Raw genomic sequence first — 23,488 nt, forward strand, 5'->3', positions numbered from 1 at the left:
CTCTCATTCTTGTATATTATTATTATTATTATTATTATTATTATTATTTCTATTGTAATAACTCACACAGGGACTTAAAGGGCAGATGCTCCACATACCGTAAACGCACGTGAATAGGGAGTAATTATTGCTCTGGATTTCTGTAAGGAGATGTTTGCTCAGAATGGTTTTAATTGTGTTTGATTTGTAAAAGTCGGTTAAAGTTTCCCATGGGAAAACACCTGCAGTTACTTGTTTTCTCTGTAGCATTACAAGCTGCATGTCCTTCTTCTCGTCCTCCTCCTCCTCCAGGAATGTCTGTTAATGGCTGCTGTAACAGGAACACAGGAACATGTTTCGCAGACGTTCCACAACGTTAAATGTAACTATAAACATACGGAACATCTTTACTTACTACATATTGGTTAAAAAAAAAAAAAAAAAATTCCAGACGGTTTCAGTGGATTGGAACCAGATATTCTTCTGACTATTTAATTTACACTTTATATAAAATATATAAAATGTGTGTGTGTGTGACTTTTCTTGAAAGTCTCTAACTACTGTGGGAACCGATTCTGTGTTTTTTCCCCCCCTAGCTGCCGACTTAATATTGCACTACAAACGTTATCGCTGTATATTCTAACTGTTTAGCTTGAGTCATGTTTCAGTTTGTGCAAGCTTTAACAGCGTGACGTGTATACTCGAGTTTTTACGAAATGTTTAACGCACCTCTGACACAGCCGGTGTGGACTAAAAGGCTGATTTGTGTATATTTTGGTATGATGTGGCGCACACACTTGCTCTCTGTTGATTTAAAATCAATCTTTTGGCCTCAGGTCACCTGAGCAAGGACCGTGATTTATGAGGAAGCAGCCATGGGTGGACTGATAAAGCACTTCGTTTGGAGAAGGAGCATCTCGGACAAGGTAGTAGCCCGCTCTCTGCCTTAATGCACTCGGTATGGAAATCAGAAATCTAATTAGATCATCATTAACAAACTCCTCCCTGACCCTGAGTGTAAGGAAACCAGCATTTAAACTGCTGTTTAATTAAAGAGATCCATTTGGGCTGATTTCATTCTGTGGCTTAAATTGATTTTCTGAAGCGTGAACTGAATTCCGATGGACTTGAAATGTTTACGTTTTGGGTTTGACCATGCGGATAGATCGTCCATCCATTTCCTGTAACGCTTATCCTGAAACATTACCGCTTATCACGGGGGACTCGAGGCATGAAGGCGGGGGACACCCTGGACGGGGTGCCAATCTATCATTTTTCAAATAAAAACGCCAAGTATATGATTGTACTTTATACACCCTGATCACTATTACGATTTTAATCGGACAGAATGTAGAAAGGCGTATACGGTCTTATACTTCAGTACGATTCCTCATCTAGAGCAGTGGTTTTAAACTTTTTGACTTGAACTATAAATAAATAAAGTTCTCTCAGTATGGATTTATTTCTTGAACATTTCAAATATATATATATATATATATATATATATATATATATATATATATATATATATATATATATATATATATATATATATATATATATATATATAATATATTTATTTAATATATATATTATATATTTATTTTATTTATTTTATACATATATATATATATATATAATATATTTATTTAGATATATATAATATATTTATTTTATTTATTTTATACATATATATATATATATATATATATATATAAATAAAATAAATAAATATATATATAGAATATATATATATATTTATTATATATATATTTATTTATATATAAATAAATAAACAAATATATAAAATAAATAAATATAAATAAATATATATTTATTTATTTTATTTATATATATATATATATATATATATATATATATATATATATATATATATATATATATATATATATATATATATATATATAAAAAAATTTTTTTTATTTATTTATTTTATTTGGGCGATGGCACTTTCTATTCCTGAACTTTCCATCAGTAAGAGTTGACTTAGGTTGCTTGGACCCCTACCTATAATAGCTTTCATTTTACAAATAAAATAGATAAATAAATAATTGCTTGTGATTCCCACCACTGTAACAAAACATGGAGCATCTGGCTATACTTAGCAGACCCTTGGAAGTCCCAGGATTCCATGTTGAGACCCACTGTTTAAATAAAACGCTGTGTATACACCGTATCCCGACCCCGTCCCACCCTGCAGACTTTAAAGCCAGCCAGCGCAAGAAAATATCAACCTGTTGTCTCATATTTCAAAGTGAAACTAAAGCTGGTTATATCTCATAGAGATTAGAATGTGGGTCAGAGGTAAAGTCTGCCAGCCGAGGCCGAGTTCAAGTAAGATGGCTTAATGCGCTTGTACAGCTTGTACTCCTTTCAGAATCTGCAAAATCTTAATACTTTTAACAAGATAAGACGGATCATAGAAATCCCATGTTTTTTATTTAGTACGGTCCTGAATAAACTATTTCACATAATGGATGTTTACATACAAGTCCACAAGACGAGATAATAGCTGAATTTATAACAATTACCCCGTTCAAAAGTTTACACACGCTTGATTATTAATGCCGTGTGGTGTTACCTGGATGATCGACGACTGTGTTTATATTTCGTGATCGTTCTTCATGAATCCGTCAGGTCCTACACATTCTTTGCTTTTCCAGCGTCTGCATATTCGAGCCGAATTCACGATGGCGAGATCCGTCTTTTCACACCGAGGACGACTGTTAGGAAAGGTGCAAATGTTCACTGATGCTCAAGAAGGCGACACGATACATTAAGAGCCAGTGGGGATGTAAACTTTTAAACAGGATGATGGGTGTAAATAGTTTTTTTCGTTTAGTACCGCCATTCAGACGCTAAATAAGACAAAATAATAACAATTTGCATCTGTGTTTATCCGGTCTACAGCTGTCCGGTTTTGGTGAGTCTGTGCCCACTGCAGCCTCGGTGTTCTGTTCTTGGCTGACGGAAGTGGAACCCGGTGCGGTTCTGCTGTTCTAACCCATCTGCCTCAGGTTTAACATGTGCGCTCAGATGCTTTTCTGCTCAGCACAAAATTAGAATCCATCCATTCCTCACTTCATCCATCCATCCCTCATCACTCCATCACTACATCCATCCATCCCTCATCACTCCATCACTACATCCATCCATCCCTCATCACTCCATCACTACATCCATCCATTCCTCACACTATCAATCCATCCCTCATCACTCCATCACTACATCCATCCATCCCTCATCACTCCATCACTCCATCACTACATCCATCCATTCCTCACACACTCAATCCATCCCTCATCACTCCATCACTACATCCATCCATCCCTCATCACTCCATCACTACATCCATCCATTCCTCACTTCATCCATCCATCCCTCATCACTCCATCACTACATCCATCCATTCTTCACACCATCAATCCATCCCTCATCACTCCATCACTACATCCATCCATCCCTCATCACTACATCACTACATCAATCCATCCCTCATCACTACATCCATCCATCCCTCATCACTACATCCATCCATTCCTCACACCATCAATCCATCCCTCATCACTACATCCATCCATCCCTCATCACTACATCACTACATCAATCCATCCCTCATCACTACATCCATCCATTCCTCACTTCATCCATCCATCCCTCATCACTCCATCACTACATCCATCCATTCCTCACTTCATCCATCCATCCCTCATCACTCCATCACTTCATCCATCCATTCCTCACACCATCAATCCATCCCTCATCACTCCATCACTACATCCATCCATCCCTCATCACTCCATCACTACATCCATCCATTCCTCACACTATCAATCCATCCCTCATCACTACATCCATCCATTCCTCACTTCATCCATCCATCCATCCCTCATCACTCCATCACTACATCCATCCATCCCTCACACCATCAATCCATCCCTCATCACTACATCCATTGGTTACAACCCGCTATCTTTGGTATGGGAAGTTGTTTTTTGTGTGTGTGTGTGTGCTGTGCCATATTTTGTCTGCAGGTTGAACTCCCTCCCAGAGTTTCCAGCCTTCCCTAGCGTGCCTTGCTCCCGCCTCCCAGGATGACATCACTGATTGACGACCATGTATAAAGAGGAAGAGGAGTGAGAATGGTGTAGGATGTTGGAGGTGGTTACGTGTGATTTGTTGTTGGGAGATTGTTTGGTTTGTGTTGCTCGCCCTTGTGACTATCAAATTCTGTTTTTTGACTTTTACCTGGTTTGTGGACTTCGAGTTTGGTCGTCCCTGTCCCTGTTCGTGCATTCTATTCAGCATTATATACATGTTCACTTGGTTCACCGGCAGTAGGGGTGTGGTGGCCATTTCTTTTGGGAGCGGGTCCTTTGTCTCTGTTTTTGGCTTAGGTAGTTTGGGAAGTCCTTGTATTTTCGTTGTTATTTTCCTTTTCGGTAAGCTAGCTACCTAACAATAGCATTATTTTGGCCTTGGCCCACCCTGAAGTTACGCCTGATTTGGTTCATTGTACAGTTATATGTATATAATTTTGTGTTATTCCTGCCTTCCCTTATTTAAAGGTCAAATTCCATTGAATCCCGAGCCGGTTGCTCTGTGCGGCCTAACCTAGACTGGGCCGTAACACATCCATCACTCACTCGTCACACAACATGGACTTTGAAATACCTTAAAAGTCTTCTCTTTTTTTATTGCAGTACATGTACAGAACTTAACATGAACTGCGAACACGACTAATAACAAGCTAAACAAAAAAAAACATGAAATAACAGTAAGCTGTTCCTTATTCTGAAGATTTAAACAGTTGCAAAACCGTCAGCTTTCTTTTCTTCGTAAAGGTCCTTTTTAAAAAAAAAAAAAAAAAAAAAAAAAAAAGAGAGATCTTCGCTCCTTGGCTTGTCCGACTGTAACTGAAAGCCAGTAAAACCCTGGTAGCATATCTGGAATGTTTTGCAATGATCCAAGTGCTTGGAGAAGAGGCAACAGTCTTAAGTTCTTGTCTCTTCCATTTATGTTTCAGTCTGACACACAGACTTGAGTGTGGAGGTTAAATGTCCTCATCTGGTTCCCGGAGTCTCTCTCGTCTATTACTGTAACTCATGCGTTTCCTGGAAACAACAACAACAACAACAACAAAAGACATTTGTCCTTCATCAGTTGTTTATTTTTATATTTCTGTCCTGTGAACATGCTGTTATTACATTCTCAATTCTAATGAGTCAAATCGCAGGTTTATGGTTAATGCGCTTGTTCTAATACTTTGTCGTTTCTATAGTAACAGTTAATTAACAGGGACCTGTCTGGCTGCATAATCTAGACAAATAATCCCCGGGGAAAAACATATACTCGTTGATGTATGGTGACGTTTTCTGGAAGATATTTGTTTAAAATTTCTGGAAGGAGTCTCCAGTGTTTACGCTTTGTACCAGTACGTTCTGGACTTTTAAGACGGAGGATTTCCCGCTTTCTTGGCAACGTGACCATCTTCTTCAATTCAAGACAGACAAACGCTCGCCTTCAACAACATTCAACGTAACTAGAAATGGACAAAAAGCACGGTGTCCTTCGTTAATAAATTAATTGCAATCGTTAGCACGCTGCCGTGGTACGAGAGGAACAGAATGTTCTGGAACATGCTGTTATACGAAAATCAGCTTCCGTTCATTTTATTTTTCTATAACCGCAAGCATTTAGTTGAAGATGTTCGATGTTTAGTGAACGTGTCGTATCTTGACTTTTGTGTACCTCCAGAGCAGGAAGGTCAAACCTCCAGCCACGAGCAGCAAGAGCACGAGACATACAACCGCTACAGCGGTTCCTCTGCTCTCTCTCTCACAAGGTTCTGGAACACACACACACACACAGAGGCCACATCATTTCTAAATACTGAGGAAAGACATATCTGCCCTCTTTGGTATACATGAGGCCACAGACCCCCACGGAGTGGCGGGGAACAGAGTGTATTCCCCTTCCACCCAGACAGCACGGCCAATTTTGCGCTCTTGGCTTCCTGCCACGTAGCATCATCGAGAGCTCGTCAGTCCGAATCCCAGCGATGCCACGGTCAGTCGAGAGAGCAAACTTGGCCAGGCTCTCTCTAGGGTGAGCGCTTCTGTTTATACCCCCCGGGAGCCCTCTATTACAGAAGATTTTAAAACGAAATAAAAATGAATTAAACGAAATAAATAACATTTACAGAGCAAGTTTTTCATACGTGCGGTAGCTCCAAGTGCTGTACCGTCGAGTCGTAAAAATCGCTGAATACACAATGTAAAATGAAAATAAGTCGAAGGCACTAAAAAGTAAGAGGAAGTACTTTCAGTTAAACGCCGAATTAAAAAGATACATTCACAGATGCCTTTCAAAAAAATGATTTTCCAAATTACTTCTCTTTCCTGAAAGTCTCGTGCACTCTATGTCTCTAGTATATCCGTATTTCTGCTGTTTATGCGTGTTCTCCCGCCTCCCTGTCTCGCTCTCGTACCTGCCGTGTAGGTAGCCGAGCTGTGGCCCAGCTTGTTGCTCACCATGCAGGTGAAGTGGCCACACAGCGCCGTGTTCAGGTACAGAGAGCTGCCGTCCGCTGACACGCGGCCCACGGCCTCCGTCACCGCGACTTTCTCGTGGAGCCAACGGAAGACGGGCTCCGTCCCCCAGGCTTCCATGCAGTGCAGGCTGGAGTGCGACACGTTCACCATCACTGACACATGGTGCACGGCCTCTGACACACACACACACACACACACACACACACGCAATGACGCTGCGTCCAAGAACTTATTTACATCTATAAGTGTCACCTAAAACTACAGTTAGCTCATCAAAAGCATCGAAAATAAAAGTGTAATAAATATTAACATTTAAAAAACTGCTGCCCCAGAGAGAAGTTCCTACTGTACCCTGGAGCAGAACCTGAGAAGGTTCTAAAAGGAACTAAAATCCGTCCTGGTTCTTTACGTGGAAACATGAAGAAACGAAAACAAAACCCGTGTAATTGTCTTCTTTGAGATGTTGTTTTGGAAGGCCAGCAGGAGTTTGAAGGAACCATTGTGATGACGAGAAAGAAAGGTCTGCGGACATTCCTCGACGTTAAACGTAGCTATAAATGGATAGAAAATAATGTTTCTTCGTGTTGACGAACTGCCGTGGTATAAGAGGAATAAATGCTTCGTGACGTGCTGTTAACGTGTAAAAATACTAAATACAGGTCCTTCCTGTAAAACATTCCTGAAAGTAATTCCTGTCTCATGAACGCCTCAGGCACTGAAATCGTTAAATTGTCTAGACCAGGGGTGTGGGTGCGGGTTTTCATTCCAACCAAGCAGAAGCCACACCCGAGTCTATTGAAAGCCAGGATCGACTGATTAAAGAGGTAGACTCGGGTGTAGCTCCTGTGTGGTTGGAAGGAAAACCAGCACCCACACCGGCCCTTTCCGGATAAGCTTGGACCACCCTTGACCTAGGATTAGGAAAGTGATGTGTCTTTTGCTCGTGTTCTAACCTTGAAGAGGTTTCATCCTCACTCGTCTGATTGAACCGCTTCGCCAGATCCTCATCAGTAGAACTACACACGTTACTCAGATACACGGATGACGATCCACCGTCTCGATTAACTCCTACTAAACGAACCGCTTTACGTCTGTGTCATGCGACAAGGGATTTCAATCAGGATGACCTTTTTTTTTTAGGTCGTTCCCGAACAATAAACGGGCAATATTTATCGTCTGAGTAACGTCACGTGTGAACGGGACTACGGTCTACTGCCCAAAATGACCCACGGGACGTCTTGTATCTGTGTTGTATCTGTGTTGTATCCTGCTAAGATTTTAATCATACGCTTGAAAATTGGTCGTTTCTGCTTAGATGGATTGAGATCCCATTCTAACCCAGTCTGGTTGTTTCTATAGCAACAGCTCATATGCGGGAACTTGTACAGCGGACACCAGATGAACGAAGACTAATCGTTGATGTGGTGAAGTTATTCGTGAGATTCGTTTAACGTGATGGAAGAAGGCGCAGTCGTTCGAGCGCTCGGTCTCGGGTACGTTTTGTTTGCTCGGTGAATTGACGGGCTACACTTTGGGTTTGTTTTGTGGGGTTGTCTGTGTATTGCATCTGTAACACACACGGGTGAGGACAGGGACTAACTTGTCTTAACCACAACGTTAAATCGAAGTGTTTATTCCTAAGAACTGACAAACTTTCTTCAGGATTAGATCTTTATGGACGTTACTAAGCCGCACCGTTAAGTGAAGACATGGACGTAACATTAGATCGTTCTGGGCATCTTCTAATTATGGTAGTTACAAGTTGATTATAACCGGGACAAACAAGTCATGGGCTGCTACTGTTATTTCCGGTTATTGTCTTCAACCTTCCTGTAAGGCAGCTTGTTTGTTATTTGTAATCACGTCCATTGGTAGCAGTTTTAATGCATGGATGACTTTTAAACTGCTTCTGGGTTGTTTACATCGACTACGCTTGACGTCCAGAATTACTGCATGGTGGGCATTTACTGTTCAATTCTTCAATCTGATCAGAAGTTGCTGATGAATTTTCTATACTGGAGATTAACAAAGGAGATTTCTGAGGACCCCCCCCCCAAAAAAAAAAAAAAAAACGTTGTTCATGCTGGGTCAGGCTGGAAAGAGTTACAGTCAGCCAGATTGTGTACAAATGGAGGAAATTCAAGGAGGTCTGTGTACAAACAGAGGAAATTACCCTCCCCAGGAGTGGGGACGAAGAATGATTACTCCGGAAATGTAATAGCCTTTGAAGTCCAAAGGAATCCAGGGAAATTCTAAGCAACTAAAGGCCTCTCTCACATTGACTAATGTTAATGTTCATAAGTTCAGGAGAACACTGGGCCACAATGGTGTGCATGGCAGGGTTGCAAGGAGAAAAAGTCACTGCATTCCAGCGTAAGAACCGTATCTCATCTTGAAACATGGTGGTGGTAGTGTCATGGTTTGGGTCCGTGTTGCTGCATCTGGTCCAAGACGACTCGCTGTCATTGATGGAACGATGAATTCTAAATAATACCAGCAAATTCTGAAGGAAAATATCCAGGACATCTGTTTATGAACTCGATCTTAAGAGAAAGTCAGTCGTTCTACCTTAGAACAGTTAAAGAAGAATGAAGTGAATGTTCTGGAATGGCCAAGTCAAAGTCCTGATCTTAATCCAGTAGAGATGTAGTGGAAGGACCTGAAGCAAGCAGTTCATGTGAGGAAACACACCAACATCCCAGAGTTGAAGCTGTTCTGTACTGAGGAACGAGATAAAATTCCTCCAAGCCGGCGTGCAGGACTGATCAACAGTTAGCGGAAACATTTAGCTGCAGTCATGCTAATGATAATGATCATGGTAAGGAGTCTTGATTGGTCACACATGCACTACAGCACAGTGAAATTCTTTTTTTCCCCCACATACCCCAGCATGCCAGGAAGCTGGGGTCAGTGCGCCGAGTCAGTTTATATGGATTACGCTATCCGTATTTAAAAAGGACGAAACGGCTTGACTACCACATTTGAAAACTGGAAAAACTTCATACCGTACTCGTGGACGGTGCAGCGTGCCGAACTCTGACCTCCTTTCTGGTCTCGGACGGTGACCGTGTACACGCCGTTGTCCGTTCCCTGGTAGTCCCGTAACGTCATCACAGACCCGCCCTTCTCAACGATCACCCGGCCTTCTGAGCTTTTAGCAGGATATTCAGCCACCACGCTTTTCCCAGAATTCCTTTTTCCCTCGACTTCACGCTCCCATGTGACCTTGGCGACGTGATCCCCCTGGGACAACTCGATCTCAGCCTGCAGGACCAAATTCTGCCCAGTCACCACGTAGACGGTCTGCTGGCTCGGGAAACGAACCGAAACACTGAGGCAGCTCGGGAGAACTGTTTGGGCGAACAACAATAGTACAAGAACACTCAATCACGTTATTCATAAATCATGTGCTGTTTATTCACACGTTAAAAAAAAAAATATATATATATATATATATATATATATATATATATATATACAATTGCAAGAATCTCAACATCAACGATGATACCTTTTCTCAAAATCTTTTTTTTTTTTTTTTTTTTTTTTTTCCTTTTCCACTTAATTGAATATTGAAGATGTGTCCTGTTTTTAAGCGGTTCCTGAAAAATCAGCGAGCCGGATCTATTGATCGAGGAACAACACATTAATTCTCCAAATTCGAAAACAGGACAACAGAACGCAGCGGAACGGAAGACGACGTTTATCGAACAACCACCAATTAACTTAATTTCACAGCTTTCAGAGGAAACGACACAACTTTTTTTTTCTAGCAAAGTCAGTGCTATATAGTTTGGTCAAAAAAAATAAGTCTGTTATGGAAGTGACGATATCTAAGGTTTAGCCATCATATTTATGACCTTTGACCCCTTGCTTTGACCCCCTTTAGCTGAAAATGCCTCAATCGTGTTCGCCAAACTGTGGTCTGTTTGACTGGTTAAAAAAAAAATTAAAAATGGAGGAGCTGTTTATTATTAATTAGCATTACACACTTGTTTTGTGTCTTCCTCTTGCTTGGCACACATCGGGGGGGGGGACAACCCCTCTGACACATGCTAGGGTTTTTGTGTTAAATTTCTCGGTTAGCACTGTTTAAATTGAATTAATCTGAGCCTAATATTTATCTAGTTGTGTTCAGAGAGTGCACAGCATTTACGTTAGCATTTTAAGGAGTGTCTGGTTTCAAAACGTTTGCGAACCCTTGTCTTAAATGAAGAATCTTAAAAGATTAAACTATTAACTGTGCAATATTTCGTTTTTGTTGTTACACATAATCTAATCCACGTACTTATGTGGAGATCATGGAATTGGCTTCGCCGGTATGACTGTGCATGCAACCAGGTGGCAGTTTATCCAGAAAACAACATGTTCACTTCTGTTTTTGAGATGCATTGTTTATTTCTATTGGCACCCTGTCCAGGGTGTACCCCGCCTTGTGCTCGATGCTTCCTGGGATAGGCTCCAGGTTTCCCCGTGACCCTGAAAAGGATGAGCGGTATAGAAGATGGATGGATGGATGGATTGTTTATTTCTATAGTGAACTGAGCAAATTTTAAACTGTGATTTGTCTGAAAACCATCACTCGATCACTGACATCTAAAATTGTGAATCAACTCCACATTTTTTTGTTCTGTCCAGCAGTGTAAACAACCCATTCCAGGTATTCATCTACATCAGATGTGTTCGGAGTTCTGGACTGGATCCGTGGTTTCAGAGATGAGGGAGCATTTTCAAAATCTCACCAAATGCTTGTAACAGGATGCTGGCCAGGAAACAGGGGGATCCCAGGTCCATGCTAGCTGAAAAACAGAAAGAATCACTATTTCCGTCACCACCCGCAGCTTCATTCCTGTGTGTGTGTGTGTGTGTGTGTGTGTGTGTGTGTGTGTCTCTAGGTGTGTCCATGAGAATACTCCTCATTGTTGTTTTCAGTGCATGACAAAGATTGTATAATTTGGATTTTTGCTTCATGACTACTGTCTGGGGCACATGGTGGCACATTTGCCACCATGGGGTTCGAATCCTGCTTCTGCTGCTACCCTGTGTGTGCGGAGTTTGCATGTTCTCTCCGGGTACTCCGGTGGAATATGAATGTGTGTGTGTGATTTGTGCCCTGCGATGGATTGGCACCCTGTCCAGGGTGTACCCCGCTTTGTGCCCCATGCTCCCAGGTTCCCCGTGACCCAGTAGGGTAAGCAGTATAGAAGACGGATGGATGGATGATCTGCTAGACCTGCCAACTTGCCAATTTTGGGGAACAAGGTGGGGGGCACCATGGAGAGTGCCGGTCCATCGCAGGACACAATCACACACACATTCGTACACTACAGACACTTTTGGACAATCAGTCTACAGTGCATGTCTTTGGACTGGGGAGGAAACCCCCGAAGCACAGAACATGCAAATTCCGCACACACAGGGCCGTTGCGGGAATCGGACCCCCAACCCTGGAAGTGTGAAGCACTAAGCCCACCACCAATCACTGAGCACCATTGTTCCCAACCACCAATCACTGAGCACCATTGTTCCCAACCACCAATCACTGAGCACCATTGTTCCCAACCACCAATCACTGAGCACCATTGTTCCCAACCACCAATCACTGAGCACCATTGTTCCCAACCACCAATCACTGAGCACCATTGTTCCCAACCACCAATCACTGAGCACCATTGTTCCAAACGACCAACCACCGATCACCATATTTCCCACTGACCAACCACAGATCACCATTATCATCCCACCTGCACACTTCTTACTTTTTCATTTTAAACTCTCTTCTTGGTGATACTTACAAGCAATATAAGCGAGTCATTCCATCCATGTCCTTTGTGTCTATTTCTCAACTACTCATGCCCATTGCTTCATTTTGTCTCCTTGATAAACCTTGATAAATATGCAAATAACTACTGTGGTGAGATGACCAAATACACATTTCTTTATATATTTATATATATATTTTTATATATTTTTTATTCTGACAAAAGTCTTGTTTTATTCCCTGCTGAAAACAAACCCAAAACAACAGAAGACCATCTTGGAAATTCTAATGGTTTCCACTGCAAATACAATTACAAACCATTACCAGTCCTCGATAGTAGCCACTATACATAACATGCCACATAGAACCCAATTTACCAGTAGGGACCCACAGCGACCATTACAGTTTCCATTATAACCAATACAATTCCCATTATAACCATTACAAATTCTGCAAGAATCTCTATTACCCCCCCCCCCCCCCCCCCCCCCCTTCTTCATGTAACAAGTTTGGACATACAAATGATCTTGATGATGCAAATGAATCCATGACGTCATCCAGAGATTTCTAACACACCTGGCAACACTGCCTCTGGTCCTCTCGAGTTCTTGCACACACTTTAACTCCCATGCTTTTTTTTTTTTTTTTTTTTTTTTAAATCTACATACGCATCTGGTGAAAATATATACAGCACTCGTCTCTAGTTGTTGTCCTTCCTGTCTCACCTGCAAGTCAAATCTGTTATATGATCAGAATTAAATATTAATATGATACAACCTCCACAGCAAAGCAGCACAGAAACCATCAGTGTAATAGAAGTCTTACCTGGCTGGAGTGACCAAGGAGGTCCAAACGACTATCAAAAATTAACAGTGCATCAAATTAAGCAGGAATGTCTAATCATGTCAATAATCAGATATAATCAGACAGCCTGCTGAGGCAAATTCCGCTTGAGTGGAACACAATCACAGGCGCGGTGGGATGAAACCTCAGAGCAACAAAGCCACGCCCACATCCCCGCGGTTGCCAGATCCTTCAACAGCATGTCTGTTTTAATTTGGCTTTTTTTTTTCACGTCAAACTGATACCAAAAGTAATGACCAACACTATGTCGTGTCATTTAGGCATTATCATTTCAATATTAGCCTAATGTAATGTCGATACAATACTGGTATCCCAGTACTTCCGAACTAAACAGTACAGTGTCAGGGTTGTCATGGCAACCTTCCGACCCAGCATACAACCCTACTATAAAACAGACTGTGACGTATTTTGCTCTGCGACACGTCTTTACACCTGCAGTTTCGTATTGAAGGAGTGACGATAAGGAATAAGTTCTCAAGGACTTACTGAGATCTTGTGTTTGGTTGGATAAGCAGTTACAGTGGTGCTTGAAAGTTTGTGACTCCCTTTTGAGGATGGGGTTAGAATTGTTTCATAATTCCAAAATAAATAGGTTACGATCCACAAATAAATGTAGTGAGATTTACTAAAACTCAACAAATTCACCGAATGATATCCACAAATATGTTAGTAGTTTCACAAAAATAAATTAAATTGACAAAAAATAAAATGAGATTTACAAATACGTCACAAACAGCTCTGCTTTGCAGTCATTTGTGGATCGCTTCCTGTGCGTTTGTGGATTTTTTAAAAACATATCTAGGGTCAAGAGTGTACATAAATCCACAAATAGCTGGACTTCGAGTACTGTCTATCAGATAACCACCACATCGCACGGACCAATCGTAGCACGTTCTCGCGCCGACCAATCACGTTTTGTTTCACAATCAGGAGGGGAACCTTTGCACCACAAAAATAAATTTAATTGATCAATTTAACTTATTTTTGTGAAACTACTAACATATTTGTGGATCTCATTCAATGCATTTGTGGATTTGTTTAATCTTTGTAAATCTCACTACATTTATTTGTGGATTGTAATCTAATTATTTGGAACTATGAAACATTTCTAACCCCATATTAGAATGTTCTCTATTTCTGCATGAATACGACCCAAAACAATCATCAGATTTTCACACAAGTCCTAAAAGTAGACAGAGAGAACCCAATTAAAACATGCGAGGTCAGGAGTGGGTGAGTGTCTAGTTTTATTTAAAGAATAAGGATCTATTAAAGTCTGATCCTCACAACATGTGGTCATGGAAATGTATCATGGCACGAAAAAAGGGGAATTCTGAGGACCTCAGGGGAAAAAAATAAAACATGTTGCACATCAGGGTGTAAAAGTTTACACGGTTTACAAAACCGTCTCTAAAGAGTCCATCAGCCAGACAGATGTGTTTACACATGGAGGAAATTCGAGACCATGGTTACCCTCTCCACTATTGCCCAACCTGTGCTCAGTGTGCTTGGCAGGGTTACAAGAAAAACGCAGCCGTCCAAAAAGAACGTTGCTGCCCGTCTGCAGTTTGCTAAAGACCACGTGGAAAAGGCAGAGGACTATTGTAAGAATGATCGATGGACGGCCGAGATCAAAATAGAACCTTTTGTTTTAAATGAGAAAGGAAAACACACCGCATGAGAATCTTATCCCATCTGTGATCCATGGTGTGGCTTCTGATTGATTGGCATGAAAAAAAATGCAGCCACACCGGGCCTTTCAGTATAAGATTGGTTAAAAAAAAAAGATAATAATCATAATAATACTAAAGAAAGATCACAAAGCATGTAGTTTTATACTATAAAATATTACCCATATATTTGACATATCCATTGATACAGTACACTTCTATTCATCACAAATATGTAAAAATACATCACAAAGATGAACGTGTACTGAATTATGACATTTGTTTCTTTGAAACACTTACAGTTCCGCCCAAAAGTTTGCATACCCCCTGCAGAATCTGCTAAATCTTGTTAACACTTGTAAACACGGTTAACAAAATAAGAGCAATCATAAAAATCCCATGTTTTTTTAATTTTTTTTATTTAGTACTGTCCTGAATAAGCTTGATCATCCTGTTCAAAACTTCACACCCCCTGGCTCTTAATGTATCCTGTTACCATCTTGAGCATCGGTGAATAGTGAATAGCACCTTTTGTAATAGTCGTGTACGAGTCCCTCGGTGTGAAAAGATGGATCTGACTATCATATAGCCGCTGCTGGAAAGGGGTCAGATATGCAGAAGATGCTGGAAAAGCAAAGAAGGTGCAGGACCTGGAGGATTTTCCTGAATAATCTGTCTTGTGGACTTCATACAAACATCTGTTATGTGAAATAGCTTATTCAGGATAGTAGTAAATTATTTATTTATTTACAAACATTTTTATGATCCCTCTTATTTTATTAAAAGTAAAATAAGATTTTGCAGATTCCACAAGGGGTATGCAAACTTTTGGGCACAACTATAAGACTCGTGTACATGTTAGAACTGAAGTACAGTAGACGGTTATTCATTACATTTGCACTTTAGAACTTTCACACTAGTTAAACTGGAAGTTACGGGCGTGTAAGAAACGACAGCTTTTGACACACAAAAGAAAAAAAAACATCATTTCAGACTCATCGCTGTGCAAAGGTCATTTTATACCACGTTTTAATTTAGTATCAGAGCATTTTAATATTTCACAGCATCTACTAACAGAAGACCTATATTTGTGAATGATTCATTATATTTCCTGGCTGCTCTCGGATAATAACGGGACTAAATAAATTATGCCAGTAAAGGAAGATGCACTTAGAGGAGTTACAGGATAAACAGTGTTAGTGTTAACAGAATATACGTTTAAGTGCTACAAGTGTGGAATTACAGTGCTCAATACCTCAGGGTCCCCAAAACAATAAAAAGTCAAAGATTTATTCATTTAAAAAAAAAAAAAAAAATCTATTCTATCCAGACTTTTTAATTTTAAGGAATGTGTAAAATTGAAGCAAAAATAAATAATAATTTTAAAAAATGAACAGTGTTAAAAACCAGTGTGCTGTAGAAAACAATAGGACTGGTTATTCAGAGCCTTCCTTTTTCCTTAACAGTCACAAGCTGTGTTTCCGATTCAAGTCCCCCGATGTCTATGTGCCACCACCCTCTTTATCAAGTGCAGACTCATTTCCTCACACGCTAAAAACACACCCTCCCTTTAGTACTGGGAAACTGCTGTACCGTGTTCTTTGTCACCTCAATACTGTACTCGAAGCACAATCACCAATATGGACAGACTATTTTTACAGCAAACTTCGAAATGTCTTAATCCTTCCTGATCATTTCAACATATAGCATCTGAACAGAAAAGAGCGTTAAAAAAAATCATTTACACCAATCATCCTGTTCAAAAGTTTCTTCATGTATTGTGTAGCCTTCTTGAGTATTGATGAATGTTCACCGATATAAATAATCTGTTTCTAAATTAAATAGCATAGGGAATACATTTAAGTTAATAGAAGTGCTCAGTTGCCTTAAGCAGTACACTACTTAAGGATTGCTCTATAGTGACAGCGAGGTCCCTGGAGCGTTCCTATAGCCGCCATCTTCCTTAGAAGTATGCTTCTTATAGCAGTACAACCTATTAAAAAAAACAAAAACAAAAAAAACATTTATTCCAGACACGAGTCAACTTAAATGTAAAATGTAATTAATTAATAAAATATTTGTCTGAGCTTACCCAATCAAAACAGCGATGATGATGATGATGAATTCAAGGACTGCAAACACAACCCATACAACACCATAACATCCGTTTAGACTCGCGTCCGGTTCTGGATCTGGCTGTTGGTCGGGCGCTAGAGAATAAAACAGTGGTTAACAGTTACATTATTTAGCATTCTTCACAATCCTACCGACCTAATCAAATTTTAGCTGCATTAGCGGCAGCAAACTTTCCGTAACGTTCACCAACTAGCTCCCTTTAATGGCGTTATTTGCAACCTAGATGTTCACGTTAAGAAATTTCACTTCATAGAGAGCAGCGTGTTGCAACACCATCTAGCTTGTTTAATGTAACGTTAATGCTAGTCAGCATCATACCACAGTGCTAATTCATTCTTGAAATCCGTCTTTCAAAAATTGCGCAAAGTTGGTTCTTTCACATTCATGTTTGTTGGTGAATAAGACCTTTTAGCTGTACTCATGTTTGTACTCATGATTAGAAGAGGGCTTTGGCTAAATTTGCGCTGTGATGACGTCATATGACGGGGTTTTTCAAAACGACAAGACGCAAGTTGCTTTGTGGTAATTTCTGCGATTGTAAAATCCAGCAGGGACTGTTATATTAATATGTTATCAAGAGGACTTTGCAGACTATTTTGAAGCTCGGGATTAGCTCGCTATCCAAGTGCCAGCATGTGTGTGACAGTTGAGAACAGCCGCGATCCTCACAAGTAGCAAACTTTCAGGATTCAGGTGATTTACTGGTCAACGTTGCCTGATGAAGATTCACCAAATGGCAACAGTCGTCCAGGATATCATCTGGCAGGCAGCAGTGGAGCATCCGGTTACAGACAAAACTGGTTTTTACTTACAGGCTATTGAACAGTCTCTAGTTTCAGAACGGTCTCTAATAACAGTGCCAGTGTTAGTTCATGGTCATATCTCGTGTCAGTAAGGTACTTTATCGTGCTAGTGCTTGTGCTCCTCAGGGTCTCCGGTTCCTGTCCGTTTGGAGTTTCTCCATGTGATCACACGGGTTTCCTCTGAGCTCCCCAATTTCCTCGACCTTTCAAAAAACATGTCAGTAGCTGGATTAGCCGAGTCAGTGAATGTGTGTGCAGTTCCAATGGGACCTAACCCAACCCACAATAAAACAGAAAATGAAAAAGAATGAATGATTCTTTGAGCTTTCTTTAGTTCATGCTTTCTCTTTTGTGGTTTTATTAAAGTAAAGTAAATTCCCCCAAACCTCAGCACACGTTTATATAATCTAAAACGTATGTTAAAATAGAGCTAATAAATAATAATAAAAGAAAAAGCTTTGACTACGCCTAAAGCCAGAGTTCATTACACTCTGCAGTTTGTTCAAAAAGCCACAGGTCGATTTGCATCTTCCTTCCACGCACTCCACGGCTCAACGTGTTCCTACATGACTCTGTGAAACAGAGCTATTACAGCTTCTATTACAGCCAACCGTTTGAAGCTTTCTATATCTATTTGGAATACAGTAGATAATTCATTCATCTTCAGCAAGTATTTTATCCTGGTCAAGGTCATGGTGGAGCAGAAGCTCATCTCAGAAGCACACTGGATGAGGCGCAAGTCCATTCAAGGACACCGTGAGAACATTTCCCACGCCACAGAGACAGTATTATTAAAAGCTCAGCAGGAGTCTTGAGTTATGAGGCAGTAATGTGGGTAATAATTAATTTCACTGAATTGCTAAAGCTTACTTATTCATCTACTTTGGTCTTATAGTTATGGTCCAGTTGCACATGACTTTTGCAGAGTACCAAGTCCAACATACAGTACTGTGCAAAACTTTTAGTCACCCTATTGTTTTAGTACAAACTGTTCTAGATTTTTATTTTTTTTTTACATTTTAGATTCGCAAACATTAGTTTTCTAGCACAAAATGAAAATGTTACAGAAAAATGTTTGTCATTAAAGAAAGCTGCATATTACATGTACTCATTAAAACCTACCAGCTAATTCCCTTATAAAACTGTACAAATTGTACAGGAGACTACTATTTGTATTTTTTCTGTCACACTAAATATCGACTTTGTTTCATTTACTACCGTTTACTGCTCTTTACGGTATTTCTTTTAATGTAGAAACATTCCATTTCATTATTTTGAAGACATCTTTGCATGTGCCTCAAACTTTTGCACTGTACATCATTTTCTTTCTGAACAATTCCAGTGATGGATTGAATCTAATGACTTCAGCTTTAGAACTCGCACGCTAAATCCACTTGTGTCTGGGATTTTTGCAAAGCAAATCAGGTCAGAGATCGCGGTGCATTCTCCCTCAGGATCTGTAGTTAGATCCCTCGGGCTCATTAACAAGTTTTTTTTTAAAACGGTCACCATGGATTCAACCACAGGGAAAATGGAGGGGTGTCAACAAGCAGTTTCAAAACACAGGGTGTGTCCAAGAAAAACAAATACCAGCTCAGAGTGTTTAAGATTGTACCTTTACTGCTCACTTGGACTTTGCTCATCCCCTGGCTGCTGTCCGTAACGCAGGTGTAGTTTTGGCCCAGATTTCTCAAGAGGAGCGTGCTGCCATCTGCGGATATCTCACCAGTCTGATTGGTGATGCTGACTCCATCGACTTGCCATGAAAACACAGGACTGTCCCACTGTGCCCCCACACTCGGGGTGCTACATTTCATGGAAAGAGAAGCTTTTGGAGGATTTGCTGTGTACATGGAGAAAGAACAATGGGTATTAAAGAAAACATCATAAAAAAAGGGGTTGAATGTGTTGTCTTGTTATGGAGTGGCCTGTAATGTGTCGCACCAAGCAACTTCATCTTTTTGATGCCTTTCTCCTTTAACAGCAAGGTAGAGATGTGACGGCATGAAAATTTTCTTATCACGATTATCGCGACCAAAACTATCACGGTCATGAGTATTATCACGGTATTGTTAAAATGTGCTGAAAATGTACAAAGAGCACTGATGCACACACTGAAATCATTTAAACAGGTCGTATATTTGACTATAAAGTGATGGATGGTTGTCACTAGGCTTGCCGCAATCGTTTTGTTCAGTTAGAGAACGTTGCGGAAGGCAGCAACGGCACTCGGGAGAATCTCCAACCTTCCAAGAGGACCAAATCCGAAGAGTGGTCATATTTTGGATCTTATAAGAACGCTGAGGGAAACTTAATAGAACATGGAAACCCTGTCTGCAGAGCTTGCCAGAAGAAAGTTGTTGCGAAAGGGGGCTTTGTCGCTTTTCCCTCTTTTCCCCTTCGCTTACGAATGCCCGTGCGGCTACGCACATTTCACTTTTGAATTAGCGGGGGCAGTAATTGCTGCAATGGTGGGTTCACTATTATTCTTAATGAAAAACACAACAACAACAAAACAGTACAATGACAAACTCGCTTATATTTAAACCAAATCTGCCGCCATCGTATTGTCAGTCAGCTCGCCTCACTTTCATCACGTGATTAATGAAATCCGACTCCTGCTGCTCTGTGCTGACTGACTCATTCGGCTCACGGTTTTAATGATCATTAAATGTGACACGGTAATACTAACCGTCGGGGAATTTTATCGTGGTTTATTGGGAAACCGGTAATCGTTTCATCCCTACAAGCAGCCAGATCTTACTTCGTGCTCTTACCTTGCTGACTGGGTAGATTTTTCAGGCATTTACATAAGGCAAATAAGGTGCTCTTTCTCAACGACTGACATAGATTAAATAACAGAACAGAGCCAGCAGGGCTACGCCCACGCTTTAGTTCAAAGATAAAAAGCAGGTTTGTGCCCACTCTGTAGTTCAAAGATAAAAAGCAGGACTAGGCATCAGTCCAACATTTAAGGGCATCATTTTTGGCCTCCAAATTAGACTATTTGTTAGCCAATACCTTAAATGGATTATTTTGGACTTTTGGGAACCAAGCACCACCAATGCCTGCAAGTAAACCACAAAGAATGGTATGAAGAAGCGGGGCTGATTTCTTTCTCGCCCAGACTGTGGATTCATACACCCTAACAGTGACATCCGTGTCAAGTGAAACGCTCCTACGATTTGACCTCCATTTACTCCGATACTTTTCAGAAACATCCAGAACACACAGTCAGAACTTAAGAAGGCGTATGTGAAATACAATGATGTGTGTAACTGCTCAACCCTAACTGTTCATCATAGGTCACTTACTTATTTTTAGCACGTTACGAGAATCCGACACTTGGTCTCCGCTGGCAACTGTGACTGTAAATTTATAGAGTCCGTAATCGCTGTCTGTGACTCCGTTTATCCGTAACAGAGCTCCGTTCTTCTCCACAAATGTCCTGTCGTTATGTGTTTCGTCGCCATCTGCCACTCTGACTTCCCCGTCGCTGTTCTTACGTTCCCATGTTCTTAATATAATCTTATCCCCTTGCTGGAGTTGATACTGAGCTTCCAGAACCAGAGTCCTGCCCAGTGCTATGTTTAAAGGCTCCTTGTTTGGAAACGTCACACTTATACTCACAGACATGTGCAGGCCTAGAAAAGGAGTACACACAGAATGTTGTTGCAGTTTGTTTCAATTATCGCGTTCGTGTAATGAGTAACCAGTTTAAGGCCCTGCGCTAGAATATAACGAGCAACCAACCTAGCATTAAGTCAAAGTTAATTGCATGACACATATTCTGCTTTCCAAAAATAGAAACAGCAGTCACTTACCCACAATGGTATACAACCACACCGTCAACCGAAGCTGGAAAAACCTCATTGTTCTGTTGAATTCAGAAGAATACAAACAACAGGTTATAAATAGTAGAGCCAGGTGTGCTATTTATAACAATTTAGCAGAATAAAAGTAGTCTGATCATTTTGATCTACTCAACACTTTGCTGTTAAATTATTTCCATTAATCAAATCAACCTTTATTTAAAAGATTTACTTCACATTACATACATCTTGCACGTTTATATCATTTACATCAAACATCTCATAAAACCAATCTCACATTATACAAATATACAGTTATTTTGAGGGGACAGCAAATCCCCTGTCAATCTTCTTATAGCCTAGGCCATCTTTATGTACAGCAACAATTATTTTTTCCCCCCCAGATCCTCAGAGAGGTTCTTCACCATGAGGTGCCATGTTGAACTTCCAGTGACCAGTATGAGAGGGATGACACCAAATTTAACACACCTGCTCCCCATTTACACCTGAGACCTTGTAACACTAACAAGTCACATAACACCGGGGAGGGAAAATGGCTAATTGGGCCCAATTTGGACATTTTCATTTAGGGGTGTACTCACTTTTGTTGCCAACGGTTTAGGCATTAATGTCTGTGTGTTGAGTTATTTTAAGGGGACAGCAAATTTAGACTGTTACACAAGCTGTACACTCACTACTTTACATTGTAGCAAAGTGTCATTTCTTCAGCAGTCACATTAAAAGATATAATCAAATATCTACAAAAATCGGGAGGGGTGTACTCACTTTTGTGAGATACTGTATGTATATTTACAGGTTATTAAAAATTTACATTTTTAACAGAGTCCATGGGTGGCTATATTTTGCTTGTCTATTACCATTTGTCGCTTTGATCTACATTTGATCTGTTTAATAACCGTTTCAACAGAGATACGGCATTAATTCATAATCATGTCACAATCACGGGTTCCATATTTTAAATCATTTACAACACACATTACAAACCAGAAAAAAATAAATCCTTGTTATTTATTTATTCATTTTAAGCTTTTGGTCCAACACGTGCATGCGTTATGGATTTTTCCATTTATGTTTATATCTAGTTAAATTACTCCCCCTCATGTAATCAATCATCACCAGGCACTCTGTTAAAACCAAAGACAATACAACTACTGTCCTCACTTCGTACATAAAGTTGTTTTGCTCTGACCTTGACACCTGATAAAGTAAACTTTGCTCTGTAATCTACAACACTACCAAATCCTGATGGGAAATCCCCTGGTTAAAAAAAAAAAAAAAAAAAAAAGTTACTCAAGAAAGAAAAGAAGGATTTAATAGAAAGTCTCACACAAACCTCCAGTATCCTGAACCGTCTCCTGGTAGTGCGGATCTAGAAGGTGGCGCCAGCTGTCATGACACATTCCTTCCTGCGTGTTCAGTTACATAAATAACGAAATAAATCATACACTGGGAAGGAAAAAAAAACCCAAATTAAGTATAAACTCGAAATATTACCTCAAAAAAACAAAAACAAAACAATAGAAAAGAGAACTCCAGAGTGAAACACTGAGTCGACTCAGTATCACATTGCTGTCCTTTGCACAGGTGCCTTCAATTGCTTCGGAACGTTTGTAGTGGGTGAGGGGAGGAGTTAAAAACACAACCCTAATACCGGGCACTTTTTGTTTCTGTGGTGGAGCTCGCGCTGTGTTTGCTGGAATAAACACACGTCTGAATCGTACATGTAGCAGACAGAAGCACTTCTCACTGAATACGTTCAGTTAATACACATTTTACGTGGGTTTTTTTTTAAATTAATTAATTTTTAAAAAATTTTTTATTAATGACGCTGAGCAATACCACGGTGCAGACTCGCACACAGGCAGCG

At 40.2% G+C, this 23,488-nt stretch overlaps 2 protein-coding genes across 11 annotated transcripts; both read right to left on the bottom strand.

Moving 5' to 3' along the window:
* Nucleotides 1–4,864: 4,864 nt before the first annotated feature.
* Nucleotides 4,865–13,313, bottom strand: si:dkeyp-97a10.2 (uncharacterized). Of its 6 annotated transcripts, none has more exons than XR_001810278.2 (7): nt 12,835–13,103; nt 12,350–12,440; nt 11,297–11,349; nt 9,560–9,904; nt 6,534–6,727; nt 5,752–5,848; nt 4,865–5,114 (listed from the first exon to the last, which is right to left on the bottom strand). XR_001810278.2 is itself a non-coding variant. In XM_017453145.2 (7 exons), the coding sequence occupies exons 2-7, from the start codon at nt 12,376–12,378 to the stop codon at nt 5,054–5,056; spliced, it is 822 nt and encodes a 273-aa protein (XP_017308634.1). In that variant the 5' UTR covers nt 12,379–12,440; nt 13,141–13,313; the 3' UTR covers nt 4,865–5,053. The 6 variants fall into 6 exon arrangements, 5 of the variants coding, with proteins under 5 accessions (XP_017308634.1, XP_017308633.1, XP_017308637.1 ...); XM_017453145.2 differs by lacking the exon at nt 12,835–13,103 and adding an exon at nt 13,141–13,313 and having other exon boundaries at nt 6,491–6,727; XM_017453144.2 differs by having other exon boundaries at nt 6,491–6,727; nt 12,892–13,103.
* Nucleotides 13,314–15,847: 2,534 nt separating this feature from the next.
* Nucleotides 15,848–23,245, bottom strand: LOC108256368 (uncharacterized). 5 transcript variants are annotated; one of them, XM_017453152.3, is made up of 7 exons: nt 23,116–23,245; nt 22,955–23,027; nt 21,613–21,665; nt 21,103–21,432; nt 19,404–19,631; nt 16,942–17,059; nt 15,848–16,842 (listed from the first exon to the last, which is right to left on the bottom strand). In XM_017453152.3, exons 3-7 carry the CDS (start codon nt 21,659–21,661, stop codon nt 16,764–16,766), a joined length of 804 nt encoding a protein of 267 aa, XP_017308641.1. In that variant the 5' UTR covers nt 21,662–21,665; nt 22,955–23,027; nt 23,116–23,245; the 3' UTR covers nt 15,848–16,763. The 5 variants fall into 5 exon arrangements, 4 of the variants coding, with proteins under 4 accessions (XP_017308641.1, XP_017308640.1, XP_017308639.2 ...); XM_017453151.2 differs by having other exon boundaries at nt 22,955–23,242; XM_017453150.2 differs by lacking the exons at nt 22,955–23,027; nt 23,116–23,245 and adding an exon at nt 21,997–22,115.
* Nucleotides 23,246–23,488: the final 243 nt, after the last annotated feature.

The sequence above is a fragment of the Ictalurus punctatus genome, chromosome 23 (assembly GCF_001660625.3).
Source record: "Ictalurus punctatus breed USDA103 chromosome 23, Coco_2.0, whole genome shotgun sequence".
Taxonomy (NCBI): Eukaryota; Metazoa; Chordata; class Actinopteri; order Siluriformes; family Ictaluridae; genus Ictalurus; species Ictalurus punctatus.

Bases quoted from the DNA above. Each gene is read 5' to 3' on its own strand.
- si:dkeyp-97a10.2 (XM_017453145.2), bottom strand. From the start codon at position 12,378: ATGGATGGAATGACTCGCTTATATTGCTT. The intron at 11,350-12,349 runs GTAAGTATCACC...TTTTTCAGCTAG, and splicing joins ATGACTCGCTTATATTGCTT to CATGGACCTGGGATCCCCCT. The intron at 6,728-9,559 runs GTATGAAGTTTT...TGTGTGTGTCAG, and splicing joins CTGCACCGTCCACGAGTACG to AGGCCGTGCACCATGTGTCA.
- LOC108256368 (XM_017453150.2), bottom strand. From the start codon at position 22,100: ATGGGGAGCAGGTGTGTTAAATTTGGTGTCATCCCTCTCATACTGGTC. The intron at 21,666-21,996 runs GAAAAAATAATT...TGAATTCAACAG, and splicing joins CTCTCTGAGGATCTGGGGGG to AACAATGAGGTTTTTCCAGC. The intron at 16,843-16,941 runs GTAAGCTCAGAC...TTTTTTTAATAG, and splicing joins ATCATCGCTGTTTTGATTGG to GTTGTACTGCTATAAGAAGC.